The sequence below is a fragment of the Phyllobates terribilis genome, unplaced genomic scaffold (assembly GCF_046119375.1).
Source record: "Phyllobates terribilis strain yellow unplaced genomic scaffold, ASM4611937v1 Scaffold_4__5_contigs__length_816908805, whole genome shotgun sequence".
Classification (NCBI taxonomy): domain Eukaryota; kingdom Metazoa; phylum Chordata; class Amphibia; order Anura; family Dendrobatidae; genus Phyllobates; species Phyllobates terribilis.
In genome coordinates this window covers 742,905,454-742,925,887 of record NW_027362764.1, presented here as the reverse complement: position 1 = coordinate 742,925,887, position 20,434 = coordinate 742,905,454, and the positions used below count along the sequence as shown (strand labels likewise).

Here is a 20,434-nt window from a genome sequence, read left to right as displayed (position 1 = left end):
CCCCCTATCTGCCCCTACACTACTGGGATGTTCCACCCCCCTCCCACTCCAGCCAGGGACAGACACTATCGTACCTGCACATAAACTGGTGGGAGTACCGTCTATCTGTCCCCCGGAAATGGGATGTATGTAGTGTATGCAGCTATCTGAGCTCAGTCCCACACTCCGTCCTTACCCGGGAGTGGAATACCACACCTCTGGCTTGAGGTGCAATACCCCTGTAGCAGCCGAATCCTCAGGGTGCTACAATTACATAAAGTATATATTCTGACCACCAGTCGCCCCATACAAAAATTAGCCCGGTCCGCTACACCAAGGTTAATAGTTTTAACAAAATTACTTAATCTTGTTGTTAAATAGAAAATGATTAGTCCGAAGCAAAATATTATTCTTATTAATCCAAGTACTGTTAAAACACACAAAGCAGATATACCTATAATATATGCATAATCCATATCGTCCAGCAAGGTAAGATTGGCTAAGGGGAGAATAAGGGAAGAGGGGTTTAATGTTGGGTCCTGGTCAGTAATGGTTGCTTCCAAGACGAATCTTTAAAAATTGTCTATTACTGCCTATGGTCCATTGAATAATGTGGATCAGATTAGGGCAAAAGGGAGAGGAGAACCATTCTCCCAGTGTATTTAAAATAGAGATTAAATTCCTAGGACCCAAAAATACTTATGATCAGCTAACTTTTTTTTTTTTTTTTTTTTTTTTTTAAATTATCCTGAAGGTGTTGAATTTTTGTAATAAAACTTCATTAGCTCAACGTGATTCTTTTCTCTCCCAACACGATGCAGCAATCCTATTTCAATGTCCAGTTAATGCTCCGTTCAATGCCGCTTTTATAAACTGCTCGGCAAGATCCGTACACTATGTTCAAACAGTCTGTACAGGACTTCCCCTATCTGAACCTCCTCTGCTCCCCACCTCCATACTCAGACAAGAGGACATCCCATACACAGACTGTTTCAATGTTGTGTACGGATGTTGCCAAGTAGCAGGTGAAAGCAGCTTCTAAAGCAGCATGAATTGAGCATTGAAACATCACTGCGGCAATGTGTTTGAAGAGAAGTAAGCAAAATAAGGTTACAAAAGGCTAATACAAAAATGTATATAAAATTTGCAAAGTCTGGAGGACAAGTAAATAAAAAAAAAATAAGCTTACTTACTTTTTAAGTGGGCATCTCCCAGATGTTATGTGCAATAGGCCAGTATTACTTTTAGGCCACGTTCACACGTTCAGTATTCTACATCAATATTTGTAAACCATAATCAGTGGAACAATCAGACGAAAAGTATAATAGAAACACGTCACCATTTCTGCATTTTTCACCCATTCCTGGTTTTGACTTAGAAATACTGATGTAAAATATTGACCAAGTATTGAACGTGTGAATGTGGCTTTACAGGCATGTCTAATCAGTAATATTGAACTCCTTTGGAATCAAAGACCTTGCCCTATGTAGGATCTCTTCATACTTCACTAACCCCACATTTTAGGTTTCCCATTCCCATACTACTTCCACCTCCTGCCTTCTCTCTGTTGTGTCCCTCCAGGCTCACTCCTGGGACCCATACTCTTTCTCCATATATATATTTGGCATGGCACAACGCAAAGCCCCATTGCTTCCAGTATCATCTATATACTGATGACACTCAAATCTACTTCTCTGTTGTCCAGAATCCCTGAGTGTCATATCCTGCTTCTCAGAAGTCCGCTGCCTTGAAGTAACCCTTGACTATACCCTGTCCTTCAAACCACACACCCAAAGCTCTTACCTCCTCCTGTTACCCTCAACTCAAAAATATTTCCAGAATTTGTCCCTTCTTCAACCCTCAATCTACTAAAATGTTAGTATGCCCTTCTCTCCCACCTTGACTACTATAATATCCCCCATTGTGGCCTCGCAGCTGACACTCTCGCACTTCTCCAGTCCGTCCTTAATGCCGCTGCCAATTTAAACCACTTCTCCCCCAACTACTCCTCCGCCACCTCGACCCAACTACTACTCCACCACCTCTCCCCAACTACTCCTCCGCCTCTCCGCTCTGCCAATCTCTTCACTGGCTTTCTATTCCCGCACTAATTCTGTTTAAACTAATAACAATGACTTACAACTCCGTCTATAATCAGTCTCCTCGATACTTCTCTGAACTAAACTCCAGATACCTTCCCCGCAATTAATATCCATCCTCACAAGGTCTGCTTCTTTCCTCCGCTCTCTTATGTTTCTCCTCCAATCGCCTCAAAGACTTTTTCTGAGCATCCCCCATCCTGTAGAACTCAGAACCTCAACACGTCTGACTGTTTTACACATTCTAGAACTTTCAGATGGAACCTGAAAACTCCTCTCTTTAGGAAGGTCTACAGCCTACCACTGCCACCTCAGTACTACAAGAATCCCCCAGACCTACTGTATCCTTCCCTATTACCATGTAGATTGTAAGTCCATGAGTGCAGGGTCTCCCCCTCTTTACCAGTCTGTTTCTGTTAGTTTGTTCAATGTAATTTATATACAGTATGAGTTTGGTAACCCTTTCCACATGTACAGCACCATGGAATCAATGGTGATCAACAACAACAAAAAGTGGAAATGCATAAAAAAAAACAAGTTGCTAGACAATTCTGTATAATGGGCCAAAAAAACAGACATGGCAAAAAAAATAAAAATAAAGTACATTTACATGTATTTTTAGAGGATTAACCCCTTTACCCCCGAGGGTAGTTTGCACATTAATGACCGGGCCAATTTTTACAATTCTGACCACTGTCACTTTAGGAGGTAATTACTCTGGAACGCTTCAATGGATCCCCCTGATTCTGAGAATGTTTTTTTCGTGACATATTGTACTTCATGATTGTGGTAAAATTTCTTAGATATCACTTGCGTTTATTTGTGAAAAAAACGGAAATTTGGCAAAAATTTTGAAAATTTTTCAATTTTTTAAATTTTTATTTTTATGCCCTTAAATCAGAGAGATATGTCACCCAAAATAGTTATTAAATCACATTTCCCACATGTCTACTTTACATCAGCACAATTTTGGAACCAAAATTTTTTTGTATTAGGGAGCTATAAGGGTTAAAAGTTGACCAGCGATATCTCATTTTTCCAACAAAATTTATAAAACCATTTTTTTTAGGGACCACATCACATTTGAAGTCACTTTGAGGGGTCTTTATGACAGAAAATACCCAAAAGTGACACCATTCTAAAAACTACACCCCTCAAGGTGCTCAAAACCACATTCAAGAATTTTATTAACCCTTCAGGTGCTTCACAGTAATTTTTGGAATGTGGAAGAAAAAAATTAACATTTAACTTTTTTCACAAAAATGTTACTTTAGACCCAATTATTTTTATTTTTGCAGGGGTAACAGGAAAAAATGGACCCCAAAATTGGTTGTGCAATTTCCCCTGAGCACGTAGATAACCCATATGTGGGGAAAAAACACAGTTTGGGCGCAAGGCAGGGTTCGGAAGGGAAGGAGCGCCATTTGACTTTTTGATTGTAAAATTTGCTTGAATAATTAGCGGACGTCATGTTGCGTTTGGAGAGCCCCTGTGTGCCTAAACAGTGGAAACCCCCCACAAGTGACACCATTTTGGAAACTAGACCCCTCAAGGAACTTATCTAGATGTGTGGTAAGCACCTTGAACCCTCAGGTGCTTCACAGAAGTTTATAACATGGAGCTGTGAAAATAAAAAAACCTAACTTTTTCCACAAAAATTATGTTTTAGCCCCAATTTTTTTATTTTCACAAGGGTAAGAGGAGAAAGTGGACCCATAAAACTGTTTTGCAATTTCTCCTGAGTACGCCAATACCCCATATGTGGGGAAAATATAGTGTTTGGGCGCACGGCAGGGCTCGGAAGGGAAAGAGCACTGTGTGACTTTTTGAACGCAAAATTGGCTGGAATTGAGAGCGGACGCCATGTCGCGTTTGGAGAGCCCCTGATGTGCCTAAATAGTGGAAACCCCCCACAAGTGACCCCATTTTGGAAACTAGACCCCTCAAGGATTTTATCAAGGGGTATAGTGAACATTTTGAACCCAGAGGTATGACACAGAATTTGATAACATTGGGTCATTATATTGAATAAGTTGTCATTAGTCTTGAGCGCAAGTGCTCGCTACTTGAGTTTGCATCGGGTACTCAGGTATGCACCATGTATCGCGCGTGCTCAAGTGACATGCTCGAGTCCCCGCTCACCTGTTTCACTGTTATTAGACACCCAAAAAAAAACATGCAGGGATCGTGCATGGCAGGCAATCTCTGCGAGGTTTTTTTGGCCACGAAGCATGTGGGGCGGAGACTCGAGCATGTCACTCGAGCACCCCCGATACTCAGTGCGTACCCAAGCACCCGATGCAAACTCAAGTAGCGAGCACATGCGCTCAACACTAGTCGCCATATCGTCACCTTTTTTTTTTTTTACTTTTGAAAAAAATCCCAACCCTAACCCCAACCCTAACCCCAGCCCCAACCCTACTCCAACCCTAACCCTAGAGGGTATTTTTTACGCCATTCCTCGTGCGGTATAAGTGATTAGACGACTTTTTTCTTCGGGTCGTTGCGATTACAGCGATACCAGAATCATATCGGGTTTTTATGATTGACAGCTGTCACAAACTAAAAGACGCATTTTTTTGTAAAATCTAGTTTTTGCATCGCCATATTTTGAAAGGTATAATTTTTTCATATTTTGGCCAACAGACATATGACGGCTTGTTTTTTGCGGGATGAGTTGACGTTTTTATTGGTGCCATTTTCAGGCACGTGACATTTTTTGATCGCTTTTTTGATCGCTTTGTATTCCGATTTTTGGGAGGCACAATAAACAAAAAACAGCAATTCCAGAATTGTTTTTATGAGGTTTTTTTTATGCTGTTCCACGTGTGGTAAAATTGATAAGGCAGCTTTATTCTTCGGGTCAGTACGTTTACAGCGGTACCACATTTATATAGTTTTTCTATGTTTTGCCGCTTTTACACAATAACAGCTATTGCATAGAAAAAAATATTTTTTTGCATCGGTTTATTCTGAGAGCTATAACTTTTTTATTTTTCGGCTGATGGAGCTGTATGGTGACTTGTTTTTTGCGGGACAAGATGACGTTTTCAGCGGTACCATTTTTATTTATATTCGTCTTTTTGATCGCGTGTTATTCCATTTTTTGTTTGGCGATATGATGCTAAAGCATTGTTTTTTGCTTCGTTTTTTTTTTTTTTTTTTTTTTTTTTTTTTACCGTGTTCACTAAAGCTGTTAACTAGTGGGACAGTTTTATAGGCCAGGTCGTTCCGGACACGGCAATACTAAATATGTGTACTTATTGTTTTTTGTATTTTTCATAATAATATTTATTGATGGGTACATTATATTTTTATTCTTGGTGGATTATTATTTTATTTTTTTTTTTTTTAAACACTTTTTGGACTTTTATTCTGTGTCCCACTATGGGACTTTCACTTTTTTTATTCTGATCACCAGTATAGCACAGGGATGGAGCACCATCCCTGTGCTATACAGGCTGTCAGCACTGCAGATGCAGAAGATACTTTGGACATGCACTGCGCATGACCAAAATATCTTCCTGCTGTCTGGTGACCCAGATGTTGTCATGACAACATCGGGTCGTCATGGCAACATCCGGGAAGCTGCGGCAGACAGCGCTGGAGGGCGGGAGAGGAGGTGACTATTGAGATCACCTCCCCTTGCCCCCACAATGCTGTGATCGACTTTGATCGCAGTATTGAGGGGGTTAATGTGCCGGGAGCAGTGTGGGACCGCTCCTTGCACATCGCACCGGGTGTCAGCTGTGACTATCAGCTGACACCAGGCGGCGATCACCCCGCACCTCTTGTGTGCGGGCGCGATTGCCATATGACTTAATAGTACGTCATTGGTCCAATCGGCCCAGGTCACACGTCATAAAGGGGTGAAGACTCAATACTTGGAATACAATGATACATTCCCCTAATTGAGCAATGATGTTTGTATTACAGAGGCCATGAAGAAAGGGGCTCAACCTCTGGTCCTATCACAGGGTGGTGAAAACCAGTACACCACCACATGTCTCCAGAGGAACTGAACTGTTTTCCAGCAAAAGAATGGAGAATTTGTTGAAGCACATGAAAAAAAGAGTTTGAAGGGGGATTCGCACACCAAGCCCATAATGCAGTAATATGGAAATCATTTTGATCTTTGCTTTGGAGCTTTTCTGTGTTTGCCAGGATATCAGCAGTATAAACAGTTATTTCACTACCCTTTCTATCTGGCAAAGACTGGATCCAATATATGGGCTAAGCAAGGAGGAAGAGCATGTTTTTAAAGTAATCACACCCTTTTATTCTTACCGTAAGTTCCTTTAAGATATAGTCGTTTATTCAACTCCTCATCCTTATTCTTTATATGAAAGATAAAATATAAAAAAAATGTAAAAAAAAGTTATGATTTGGCAAAATTGTTCTACTTAAAAAAAATAAAATAAAATGAAAAATAAAGACAATAAAACAAATCTCAGGCACCATTGGTAGAAGGCCACTCCAAAAGTCAGTGTGTGACCCCCTCACAAAGCCTCAGACTGGTTTGCCTGAAACAAAGACCCTAAACACACCCATATGTATACCCATTCATCAATAGCCTAAATACAGACTACATCATGAGGAGCTTCTCAAGATGTTCAGCGATTGGCAGAGAGCTTCTACCCCCAACCTGAGTGTTAATGATGTGTATGAAGGGGGCTGGCTGGCTCAGCTCACAAGTGTAAGAGAAACTAACTCCAACTTAGAAGTTTCTGAGATTCAGTTTACAGCCAGTGAAAATAAGAAATACTCAGCCTTGTGATTCCTAATAAATCTCCAACAATTTCTCGAGTGTCCGTTTAATTGATAGGCTTTATTTATGCCCTATTTTTGGGGCTTTCGATTTTGTGAAAAACTCCCTTTAACCGCTTCTCTCTGAGAAGTAGTAAGAGCTATCAAGCAACACTATGTACCACATATGAGTATAAAAAAGTAAGAGCAGACATTTGTTGGCCTCTACCTTGTCATCACAAGAGCATCCCAGTTCTTCATTTACGGTGGATTGAGAAAGTACCATAGGTACTGGTTTGGAGACTTCGTCGGGTGTTGCTGGCTTGTGAGATGCTGCTCGTAAGAGGTGATTTAGGCTTCCATGAGTCCCATTGTTGGGGGCAGGTTTTAAACCTAGAAGATCTGATGATACAGAAGGTCATGAAAAAAATGGCATAGAGAGAATATAAAGTTAAAAAGTTACAAAAGCACATACGGATAGGAAGGGAAGATGGTCCTTTTGGCATCCATCCATCAGCAAGGAGGCAACAACCATGGTGAAGATAACATAGAACTTGATTATAAGGAAAGTGGGATGAAACTAGAATTTAGATGTCTATTGGTGGAACGATGCTTCAGACGATGGTTCGGTCAACAGCCATCTCAGTCGACTCTCCCATACACAGGAGCACCGTCTTGGTAGAATGCTCCTTTGTGCTCTATGAGAAAACCACCGACTGACACGTTGGCCGGTGCGTTATCTCAGTGAGGACAATGTCTGGTCGTAAACATCCTTTTACTTAGGCTGATAAATAACTGCACAGGGCACAAACATTACTTTTTTGAAAAACCTTTTTTTTTTTTTTTTTTTTTTTTTTTAGAGAGTAATAGAAATTAAAAGAATTTCAGTACAAGATTAAACCACTGGTATAATATCAAAACTAGAAGAAATGCCGGGAGCGTCACTTACCGCACATGACATTGTACAGCTCAATGTTTTCAAATGGAGGCACTTTGGACTTAAATCTAAATGAAGGTCCATGGCCAACAAAAACAGTCTGTAAGAAGGAAAAACATAAACGAAGAATGACTAGTTTCTTAAAATTGAAAGTTTAGTAATACACAATTAGATGATGTTCACCTGAAATACGATAAAATATTTGTGAAAAATATAAAAAATTCCAGATTATAAGATGGGCAATCAGTTTCTCACCCCCCAACCTCTCCCCCAAGTTTCAAATTATCAACTGTTGAATCAAAGCTCCCAACACTGTTCCCCTTTCGGTACCTGCATGCTGATTATCTTGTTGTCATAGCCATGGTCTCCTTGGAAGCTGCATTTGCCCGACGGCTTTCTGTATACATCCAATTGTTTTCTGGGTAAAAATAAAAAAAAGACTCAAGGTTAGAAAACGGCAAAAAGAAGTGATATATTTTGGATGTCTGAATGCATTTAATGTTAAAAGGGACCCTTATCAAAAGGGACTGTCAGCACAGAATGACTGTAGAAACCATGTACGAGTGCTTGGTGCACCCTTGGTGTGGCCAAACATTAGAGTGCACCTTCCCAACTACTTGTTTTCCATCTATCTCCAAACTCCCCCTCTATTCTTTGATTGACAGCTTTGACTTTATAGAGCTAAAGAAAAGACGATAGATGGAAAGCAAGTAGGTAGAAAGGTGCACAGAACTATTTGGCCACACCAGAGGTGCACCGAGTGACTCTATTTTGTCAGCACAGGATGAGTGATCAAATGAAGTCCCACCGCTCGGTGCTCAATAGAATGAACAATTATTTAAATACCGCTTCCCATCAGCTAGTTTTCCCTTCTATCTCCACCCCCTCTTCTTTGATTTACAGCCAGAGAAGGGTGGAGATAGATGGAAACCAAGCAGGCGGGAAGGCGTATATAAATGATTGGCCCCGGCATGAAGCACCGAGCGCCTGTACTTGCTTTGAACAGTCATTCTGTTCTGACAGAGTTCCTTTAAGCCATGTGCACACCTTGGAGAAAATTTCTGCTGCGTATCTGGTCACAAATAGAGACTGGCCCAGTATATACTTTATCCCAGTTATGCCACAAACCACAGGGGTAATCAAAAGGTCTCGAAGCAGTTTGTTACAATGTCATTGTCTGTCATGTATAGTCTATGGAGCAGTTCACACATCTGTGAATTTTTGCAGCCCGAGTGGTCCAAGAAAGAAAGAAAAGTCACTGACGTGTGAAGTAACCCTTGGGCTCCAAATGGCCAATTTTCATCGTGTTTAGCCAGATTTTCACTTTTTTATTATAATTTTCATGTGGGCTAAAAATAAATAAATTTGCAAGGCTTTATCTGTTCATTGCAATCTTAAAAAAACAGACATCACACAGATTACAAGTGGATGGAATCCATATTCTGTCTGTGATTTTCAAGGTCCCACAGGCACCGGTTCAGAAGAGCATATTTTACGGTCTAGAACGTATCAATCTCTGGACTGACCATGGGTCTCCTGACCAAAACTTACACCCGAGAAACATATTTAAGGCTATAAGCTCAAGTCAGGAGTCCTGTGGTCAGTGCGGGAATTCCACCCATCTGAACCAGTCATAGACTTGTACAGGCGATTTTAATCCATAAGTCTGATCAAAAACGGACACATCTCAGCAGGCTTCGACTGGCCAACAGGAGAACAGGAAAATCCTCAGGTGGGCCCCTGTGCAGGAGTGGGTCACCTCCCTCTTAGATGAGCAGTACTTGGCACAATACACTTGATTCACCAAGTACAGACAAAAGGCAGCACAGCATCTATTTATTTAACAATCAACTCAATTTATCGCTATAGAACTTTGTGAATGAGCAAGACATATTTGCATGTAGCTGAAAAGTGGGTCCCTGAAGTTGAGGTTACTGGTGGGTCTTTGGCACCCCAGTCCGACGGTCCCTGGAGTTGAGGTTACTGGTGGGCCTTTGGCACCCCAGTCCGACGGTCCCTGGAGTTGAGGTTACTGGTGGGCCTTTGGCACCCCAGTCCGACGGTCCCTGGAGTTGAGGTTACTGGTGGGTCTTTGGCACCCCAGTCCGACACTGCGTCTCAGTGATTTGTTTTTGCAAACACATGGTCCACAAAAGAACACGGACTTGTGAAAGACTCCACAGACTATGATTGGTATGTGTGTCCTATCCATGAAAAACACAGATAGGACTTGTACGTAAAAAAAAATTCTGAATGAGGCCATATTCCAAGTAGAACAGGAAAAGGAAGAATCGTAAAGGGGTATTCTGGTTACAAGAAATTATCACCTATCCATAGGTGATAACTTCTAGCTCAATGGAGGTCTGACTACTATACTCCGCTTTCTCCAGCAGTCCCGTAGATAATTAATGGAGTGGCCTTTGTCATGTCCCATGATTTGGGAATCATACAGACAGTATTGTATTATCATTGTGTTATTATATTGTGCTGCTGCTATGCATTAAGGTTTGCTTTCTTTAGATGTTTGTCCTTCCTCTCTTCCTGTCTCGCTCGCTGATGTAGCTCTGATGTCATTAACCCCTCCCTTCTTCCTCCTCATTACTTTGTCTACCAGCCATTTTAAAAAAACATGTGTTTGCAGTTCTGATCAGAAAATTCCTTTTTCACCTGCTGTATGTGTGCATATCTAGAAGAATTCAGTGGGAAAATAACCCTTCTTCTGGAATCTTCCTCCTACAGTCGAGTTCAAGCTATCTGAGGACATCACTCTGTGTGAGTAACGGTTGAGAGAGGCAGCCTAGAAACGGTGTCTCAGCGCCCTACACTTGCAGCTTAGTTATGGAGTCAGAATAGCCTTTGAGCATGCGCACTGACGCTCTATTCAGATGGGGCGCGGGGACAAAAGTGCCCTGGTCTGGCAATCAGTGTGGATCTCAGCAGTCAAACATTGCCAAAAAAATGACAGATTTTAAGTATGAGTAGGGTAAGTGGGCTCACATCCGCATTCACCTTTGATTTATGATCACTTTCCAAAAATATTTATTCTAAATAATTTGTAGTTTAGAAAATTGACTTCATGTAATCTTGGTGCAGTTTCAGTTCCAAATTATTTTATATTATTATTATTTATATATATATATATATATATATATATATATATATATATATATATATATATATATATATATATATATATATATATATATATATATATATATATATATATATATATATATATATTTTTTTATTCCTCAATACAGAAATCAATTTGATCATGTTTTTAATAGTTTTACTGGAGCAATGACTAACTTTGCAACGTGCCACGTCCGGTCCACCAGCAGATGAATGTCCTCTATCCTTCTGTTATTGGCGTAGTGCAGCCTCTTTGGGAGATGTTGCTTCAGGTACGGCTTAAAGTGCTGATCTTTGTTCTTACACTGGAGAATAAAAAGAGCAATACATTTTATTTTTATTTATTTTAATTTTTTTTTCAAAAGAACACAGTGAATCTACAAAATAGCTATTTTGATTCATCGCCTGGTTGTCAATAAATGAAATCACAATGGTTTGTATCCAAAAGCTGAACATTTTAAATCATGTGGAATGTGGCACCCCAGGGGTCTGGTTTCCACAGTAACGGCAATGTTATGTCTGAGAGCAGGTGGGAGGTCTCTTGGTCAGGAATCCTATGCATGCCACACCTCCTGCCCAGTCCTGGGAGGGGAAGAACTTCCCCTATATAAACCTGGGGCTGAGGCAGGGTTAGAGAGTTCAGAGGGAGAGTTCAGCCAGGAGGGCTGACAGGGAGCTGTGGCTCTGGCTGGGCCCAGCTCCTGGGCCATGCCAGAAGTAGAGACAGAGAAGAGAAGCAGCTATGGGAAGAAACAACAGGAGCTCTGTGGGAGCAGTGTTACAAGGAGTCAGGGGCTGGCAGCTGCAGAGCTCGCCCTGACTGAGAAGTTATCACCGGACCCGGAGTCCGAGGCTGTGGGGACTAATCCTTACCCAGCAGCAGAAACCGACCGGCAGGGGATTGCAGGTCCTCTGGCCCAGAAACCCGAAGGCACGGTCACACGCGTGGGACCAGCACCGCCATCGTGGAGCGGAAGCCATTAGAAGGCCCCGAGTCACCGGCCATACGGGTGAGCACCACACGGTACACTCAGGGACGTGGGCTACTTTTACCCGCCTCTAGCAAGGTAGCCAGAAGAGTACAGTCAGTTTGGGAGGCCTACAACTCCGCCTGGCCAGGGGAGATCCCATCTGCTCAAGGACTGACCAGGCCCCAATCGCTAGCCAGTACTCCGGGAGGGTCTATCGTTGTCACCAGTAAAGACCCTGAACTACACCGTACCGTCTCTGAGTGGTTCCTGCTACCCCCATCATCCACGTCGGCTGCCCTGAGGCCATACCCCTCCCGTTGGGGGTTATACTATCACGCTGCACAATCCTACCACCGGCCTCAGCGGTCTGCCCTGCAGCAGCAGCTCCTTAGCTGTACTCAACGGGTGGCGTAGTCGTCCAACATCTACCGCTGATACAGCGCCACTTAGTCTGACTCCCTGGGCACGGACCGGATCACCGCCACGAGACTACAACCCTCAAAAGATCCGGCTCCGGGTAAGCTCCCGCGTGCGCAACGCAGCGCGACACAGGCCCAGGCGTGCGTCATCTAATATTTTAATTTTTTCTTAAATCGGTTATTTCCAAATTGAAAGTTACGTATGAAAGTGGATATCCTGCTGAATGAGGAGTTGACAGCTGGGAACCCCACCGATCCCAAGAACAGAGCTCAGAAAAAGCCCTTTGGAGTGGTGCCAAAATCATTGTTTTTGGGCTTTACTCCACCATCTCCAGCAGTCCCATAGACAATGAATACAGGGGTGGTGCACATGGCTTGGCCACCGTGCCATTCCATAGGGGCACTTCACAACCTTCTTCTTAGGATTGGTCGGGATCCCAGCAGTTGACACCCATTAACTAGCAAGTAATCCTATGGACTTATCCCTTTAAAGAGAATGTACCACCTGAAAAGAACATTTCTTGCTTATTATATAAAAAATATAGTCAAAAATTAAACAAAAAAATAGAAATCTTGCAGTTTTTACTCCAGCCAGTCTCATTATCATCACCAACAGGATTGCAATGACAGGTAACACCTTAATGTACAGTAGGTAACACAGTATCCACCAATTATACTAGGTGATGTCTATGATCCCTTTGCTTCCCCCTCCCTTCACAATGACTTCTGCACATACTCTATTACATTCCCTTAAAGAACAGAAAGTTTGAGTCTAATATACTGTCGCCCCAGTGATTAGTGTAATAATTATAACTTTTTTTTTCCTTTTTTTAACACAGATAATTTGAAAAATTTAAAAAATACCAAAAATACACAACATAAAAATAATTTGAAAGTTAATTTTCTGGTTTAACATTCACTTTAAACTCTGCTCACTTAACATTGGAGCCTTCTGTGGGAGGTATATGTTAAGAGAATAGCCTGATAAGGGCAGCACGGTGGCTCAGTGGTTAGCACAGCTCTGGGGTCCTAGGTTCAAATCCCACCAAGGACAACATCTGCAAGGAGTTTGTATGTTCTCCCCGTGTTTGCGTGGGTTTCCTCCAGGTTCTCCGGTTTCCTCCCACACTCCAAAGACATAATGATAGGGAATCTAGATTGTGAGTCCCAATGGGGACAGTGATGATAGTGTCTGTAAAGCGCTGTGGAATTAATGGCGCTATATAAAAGTGAGTAAAATGATTAAATAAAATACTAGCCAGATGGAGGCCAAATAGACACGGTTTTCACTTTCTTCGAGTGAATGGAGGCCCATGGCCTTCTTTCTGTTTTAATCCAACATTCACTGGTGAGAGCAAAACAAGGGCAAAAAAAAATAGAAACCTTGTTTGGTTTCTGAAATAAAATCTCAGTAGAAAGTGGTTTTACTTTGTACTAGTATTATTAAATGAGAGAAATATAAAAAAAGGAGGTAATGGTAGAGACTGACGCGCTTTAGGCCGCATTTAGACAGCCATATTTTAGGGTCCTTATACAAACCTCAATACCCGGACTAACCCCAGGTCTCATGACACAAACTCACAACCCCATATGTGCCCATGAAGTTCGAGTGGGTCAGGTGCTGTGATCTACGGGCTCATGAAGACAACGGTATTATTAGTCTGAGCGCGATCCAACAAAACATCGGATCACACTCGGGCCTCTATTATGCTATGGGGCCGTGCAAATGTTCGATTTTCAGTGCGGACAGAGTTTGATCTGATATTCGGATCGCACTCAGCCTTGCAAGTCAGTGAGTGTGCGGAAAATAGACTGCACTCGGATGACATCTGAGTGAGGTCCAATTTCCAGAATGGAGAAGAGCGAGATATCCGAGAGAATCAGATCACACTGTGTTCACACTCTGATGAAACTCTGATCGGAGTGTGATTTGCATAAATCGGCCCGATTCTCTCGGGTGAGGAGACTATACGCCCGTGTGACCCTAGCCTAAATGTGTACCATGAAACACAGTCCTCTGTAACCATGCTCAAAACATTCAAGTGTGAACCTAGTCTAAGTGTAATGTGCTCAAAAAAAAATATCCACATGCAACAAATGATTCTTACCGTTAAATTTGCAACAATGACTTTTGGATCATCTAAAAAGCAAAATTAAAAAAATATAGGAGACGATGAGTACATCTTAAATATTACGGCATAAAACAGAACTTTTTGGAATCAAATTGGAACATTGACATAAGAGTACGAGACCACAGCAAAATGTCGCCATTTGTAAGATGTGATATAATCCTGAGTTTCTTCTGAGTGGTCTCCTTAGAAAAATATTAGAAGACCTACATGCTTCTCAAGAACATTGCCCCATCAGTCAGGAACAGAGGAGTTACTGCGCAAGCACGGCTCTCTCCATTCACTTCTATATAAAAAGCTGTAAAAAAAATGCGCCAGTCACACTCTACATTTCCATAGATGCTACGAAAATTGTGGAGTGCGACAATCGCAAAGCGCAGCAGTTTATATAGAACTGAATGGAGAGAGCCATGAGTGCGCACAAAGTCCTCTTTTTCTGACTGCTAAAGACTTGTTCTTGAGATACGTACATGCAGGTCTGAACGAAGAGACCCCTATCGAGCGCAAGGAGAGGGCCACAGCTGTCCGAGACAGCTCTCCTGGGACAAGACCTACAAATTTCAATTCATCAGTCTAAAGTAGTTTTTAACCCTTTGCACATATGGACATAACTGTAGGTCCTGCCCTTGGGTGACCATGTGTGGAGGGGACTAAGCAGGTTAGCTCCCTCCAGACTTCGCGGATGTTGGCTATATTAAATAGCTGGCATCTAACAGCTACGGTCGGAACATACAGTAGTTACAGTTGCGGCTGTTAACCATTTAGATGCTGCTGTTAATTTCTGGCAGCAGCCTTTAAGTGACATCACAACCAGTGCAGCCCCATGATACCATCGTGGATCACCCATTGGTTGGCTGTGCATACGCAGCTCTCTTTTTCCATTTCTATGGGTGCTACAAAAATTGAGAAGCGTGCTGTAGCCACCCTTCTGTCCTCGACAACTGGAACCGTGTTCTTGAGATCAATTGGGGGTCTCCGCTCTGAGACTCGCATCTATCGTACAATCATGGCATACCCTATTATTATGGCAAAAAAGTAGCAGATCGGACAACCTCTTTAAAAGAATTATCTTTTTATACCAAGTTTATTCATACGTGGAGCAGCCAATAGGCCTACTGTTACACCAACCACAGGGGTTGTCCATCATCCAACTTTCCCTCAGAAAGGATTTCTAGTTATGCAATCAAGGAAAGCCAAATGGTAACTTTAGGGAATGGCAAAACTGGGTCACACCCACGAGGAACCGTGAAACCAACTCAACATTTCTCAATCCCGTACAAATCTTTTTTTTTACCAATGTTCAGCCTCTATACAGTGTTAAATATTGATCCATGACCGGCTCATAACACATAAGCTTATTTTAACCACTAATGCATCAGTGTCATATGTAAAAGGTTATAGCTTGAAGCGCTTTCAATTTTCAATGCATTGAAGGAAGACTTAGAAATGCATTGAAAATGGAGGAGGGACTTACCACTAGTCTCTACTTTTCTAGTACAGACATGACAGTACACTTCTCTCAGGTCACCTTTACTGCCATAGGAACGAGCATTGAATGTGCCCAATATTTTTTTCTTCTTTGAGTTTCCTACAGCTTTAGGACAACACTGACCTGGAAGACGAAGTGCCTGCTTATATACAAGATCCACCTCTCTAGGATCACAAATACTAATCACGGAAATTATGCGCTGCGGAGAGCTGCCAGGTGTATGAAACCCAATGTGGCATGGGTATGGAGGTGGACCAACCACAACCGTGTAACAAAAGTCAAGGTCTTCATATTGAACAGTAGGAACCATGTATTTTTTTTTTTTTTAAACAAATGTTATGAAAGGGTTAAACAACGGTTTTGAGAAGATCAGTACACAATTAAATGATCTTTCATCCCTATTCACAAGAAAAGTAAGATCTCACCCTAGAGAAAAATTTTACAAAGTCTTACGTCTCTATGACTTGGGTAAAGAATCGAAAACACAACAAAGAGGATACTTAGAGTAGTTATTCAAATTTTTGAGATCTGGTACATTATTTCTTAAATTTGGACCATAAATTTAAATATTTTGTTTTTACAAATTTTCATACTTTCAAGCAAGTTGCAGTTCACTTACGTTTAGGTACATTGTTCTTGGTACGCATGCGCCCCAAAGAGCCGGGTAAGAAGACAAAGTCATCCACATTGCTCAGATAGGAGGTGAGAAATTCAGTCTTTTCACAGTTTGCTTCCTCCATGCCTGTGGGACAAAATGTCAAGAAAAAAAAAAAAAATGACCAACACATAACCTGACAACACCCAACCTAACGATAATAAAAATGCTTGATTTTGTCCTTTTAAAAACACGTTAAAAAAAAAAGGTATATGTGAGCATTGCATCAGTTATACACTTGGGGCTTTTGGTTTACATTTTGAACAAATTGTGCGTCAGCGACCTCTTCAAATGAGAACCTGCACTACTCTCCTGGGACAAGACCTACAAATTTCAATTTATCAGTCTAAAGTAGTTTTTAACCCCTTTGCACATATGGACATAACTGTAGGTCCTGCCCTTGGGTGACCATGTGTGGAGGGGACTAAGCAGGTTAGCTCCCTCCAGACGTCGCGGATGTTGGCTATATTAAATAGCTGGCATCTGTCTAACAGCTACGTTCGGAATATACAGTAGTTACAGTTGCGGCTGTTAACCGTTTAGATGCTGCTGTTAATTTCTGGCAGCAGCCTTTAAGTGACATCTCAGCCAGTGCACATGCGCCAGCTCCCAGCAGCTCCCCATGATGCCATCGTGGATCACCCATTGGTTGGGGCCTTCTGAAGACCCCCATCACTGACATCTTGGTGCTCTTTTGAAGCTCCTCTATATGCTATATATTTATTTAGGATTTTCTTTTTCTGGTTACGCGTTTACCAATTCGGGTAAATTTTTATATTTTGATAGATCAGATTTTTACTGTTATACTGATGTTATATGTGTATTTTTTTATTTCGTTTTTTTTAAATGGGGGGAAAGCTGGGTTGATTCGAAATGCTATGTATATTAAATTTTGAATCAGCCCAGCTTTTCCCCCATTAAAAATAAAGACATTTAAAAAATATACATTCAGTAGCATTATAAAAATCTGATCTATCAAAATATAAAAATTGACCCAAATCGGTACACACCGTATCAAGAAAAGAAAAAACAGAATTTTTATTTTTCAGTCACCACACCTCCCTAAAAAATTAAAGCATCTTATGAACCCTAAAATTGTATAAAAACGCTAAACAATCCACCACAAAGCTTCATAGACGGAAAACTATAAACAAACATTAAGGGTCTCGGAAAATGGTGACAGCCCAAAACTTACAAACTTCTGATTTGTGGGTGGGTTTGGTATTGCCGTAATCGTGCTGGCCAGGTGAATCAGGTTTCCAAGTCATTTTTATAATAACATCAATGATGTGAAATCACCCACACACAAATATAAATTGCATAATGTTCATAATTTTAAAGCACTTGGAATTTATTTTTTTCCTGTTAATTTTACTATACAATGAACTTAACAGTGTTTTTCGAAAAGACAACTTGTCCAGCAAAAAAAAAATAAGCCCTAATACAGTGGGTACGGAAAGTATTCAGACCCCTTTAAATTTTCACTCTTTGTTTCATTGCAGATATTTGGTAAATTCTAAAAAGTTCATTTTTTTCTCATTAAAGTACACTCTGCACCCCATCTGGACTGAAAAAAACAGAATTGTTTCACATGGTCATAAGTATTCAGACCCTTTGCTCAGATACTCATATTTAAGTCACATGCTGTCCATTTCCTTGTGATCCTCCTTGAGATGGTTCTACTCCTTCATTGGAGTCCAGCTGTGTTTAATTAAACTGATAGGACTTGATTTGGAAAGGCACACACCTGTCTATACAAGACCTCACAGCTCACAGTGCATGTCAGACCAAATGAGAATCATGAGCTCAAAGCAACTGCCAAAGGAGCTCAGAGACAGAATTGTGGCAAGGCACAGATCTGGCCAAGGTTAAAAAGAATTTCTGCATTACTCAAGGTTCCTAAGAGCACAGTGGCCTCCATAAGCCTTAAATGGAAGAAGTTTGGGACCACCAGAAGTCTTCCTAGACCTGGACGTCCAGCCAAACTGAGCAATCGTGAGAGAAGAGCCTTGGTGAGAGAGGTAAAGAAGAACCCCAAGATCACTGTGGCTGAGTTCCAGAGATGCAGTAGGGAGATGGGAGAAAGTTCCACAAAGTCAACTATCACTGCAGCCCTCCACCAGCCGGGCCTTTATAGCAGAGTGGCCCGACGGAAGCCTCTCCTCAATGCAAGAGATATGAAAGCCTGCATAGAGTTTGCTCAAAAACACATGAAGGACTCCCAGACTATGAGAAAAAAAGATTCTCTGGTTTGATGAGACGAAGATAGAACTTTTTGGTGATAATTCTAAGCGTTATGTGTGGAGAAAATCAGGCACTGCTCATCACCTGCCTAATACCATCCCAATAGTGAAATATGGTGGTGGCAGCATCATGCTATGGGGGTGTTTTTCAGCTGCAGGGACAGGACGACTGGTTGCAATTGAAGGAAACCTGAATGCAGCCAAGTACAGAGATATCCTGGATGAAAACCTCTTCCAGAGTGCTCTGGACCTCAGACTTGGCCGAAGGTTCACCTTCCAACAAGACAATGACCCTAAGCACACAGCTAAAATAACAAAGGAGTGGCTTCAGAACAACTCTGTGACCATTCTTGACTGGCCCAGCCAGAGCCCTGAGAGGATCTGCAGGGAAGAATGGCAGAGGATCCCCAAATCCAGGTGTGAAAAACTTGTTGCATCATTCCCAAGAAGACTCATGGTTGTACTAGCTCAAAAGGGTGCTTGTACTCAATGCTGAGCTAAGGGTCTGAATACTTATGACCATGTGATATTTCAGTTTTTCTTTTTTAATAAATAAATTTGAAAAAAAAAACAAATGTAGAATTTTTTGCAGTCAAGATGGGGTGCAGAGGGAACTTTAATGAGAAATAAAATGACATTTTTAGTATTTACCAAATGGCTGCAATGAAACAAAGAGTGAAAAATGTAAAGGGGTCTGAATACTTTCCGTACCCACTGTACATCTATGTTGATAGAAAAATAAAATGGTTATGGCTTTTGGGATAAGAAAATGAAACAGCAAAATCAAGAACTTGTTGGAGAGTGAAGGCGTTAATTAGAACTGTACAATACCTGCCCTTTAAGTTAGTAGGCCCAGGAGAGGAAAGTCTTTTTGTGAAGGTTCCCAGCAAAAGTGGTTACCTGGTCACTGGCAGGTGGGCTCACACTTGATCAACTTGATCAAAATGTGTGCTCACACAACTTGATCAAAATGTGTACAAATAACCTCTTATTTATAAGAACAGTCTATATAGCAGTAATCCAGTCCAGAATTTATGTATCTAAGGGCCACTTTAAGAATATATTTTCGCCAGAAATCTGTTAACAAGTCGAAATATTTTTGCACAACTGCTGAGTTATGGCACTTACAAGCTACAGCAACATGGGCTTAGCAAGGGTAGGGCATAAGCGGGATGGAGCATGGTCAAATTCATCATAAGGCCAACCTTTCTAAGAAGTCCATAGGGTCTTATGATTCAGATTTTGTTCCAACTGGCTTCCGTTCTCAAGAACCAACTTGCTTTTGTTCATCCCTGGTATAGGGACATCATGGCCTTTACCCATGCCCACAGTCATTATATGGTTAACACAGAATTGGTTTTAACATTTAGAAAAACATTTTTTTTCGACCCTGATTAAAAAGGTCCTGCTGATTCTAGATTTCAACACACCAGCTGTGATCAGACAGCACACTTTGTTCTAGTTTACGATGACCTTAAAGTAAAATTATCGACTTCCAGCCGCCGGGTTCATAGTTGAATAATCTTTCTGAATTATTCCAAAGCTAAAGTCTTTTTAATTAAAACATCAAAATGTATTCAGGGCTGAGACATGATGAACGTGGAATTTCTGAGCTTTTTATCGCCCCTGCTGGAG

At 41.4% G+C, this 20,434-nt stretch overlaps 1 protein-coding gene across 8 annotated transcripts in view; it reads right to left on the bottom strand.

Moving 5' to 3' along the window:
• Positions 1 to 20,434, bottom strand: part of ENPP2 (ectonucleotide pyrophosphatase/phosphodiesterase 2) — a 189,307-nt gene that overhangs the window by 52,057 nt on the left and 116,816 nt on the right. For 4 of the 8 annotated variants that reach the window (XM_073679813.1, XM_073679812.1, XM_073679817.1 and 1 more), the window contains exons 13-20: positions 16,521 to 16,643; positions 14,392 to 14,423; positions 11,071 to 11,198; positions 8,092 to 8,179; positions 7,774 to 7,861; positions 7,054 to 7,226; positions 6,366 to 6,414; positions 434 to 478 (exon numbers count right to left, since the gene is read on the bottom strand). In XM_073679813.1, the coding sequence (XP_073535914.1) occupies positions 434 to 478; positions 6,366 to 6,414; positions 7,054 to 7,226; positions 7,774 to 7,861; positions 8,092 to 8,179; positions 11,071 to 11,198; positions 14,392 to 14,423; positions 16,521 to 16,643 (726 nt within the window). The remainder of the gene's footprint in view (positions 1 to 433; positions 479 to 6,365; positions 6,415 to 7,053; positions 7,227 to 7,773; positions 7,862 to 8,091; positions 8,180 to 11,070; positions 11,199 to 14,391; positions 14,424 to 16,520; positions 16,644 to 20,434) is intronic. The other 4 variants (XM_073679815.1, XM_073679818.1, XM_073679820.1 and 1 more) reach the window with 1 other exon arrangement.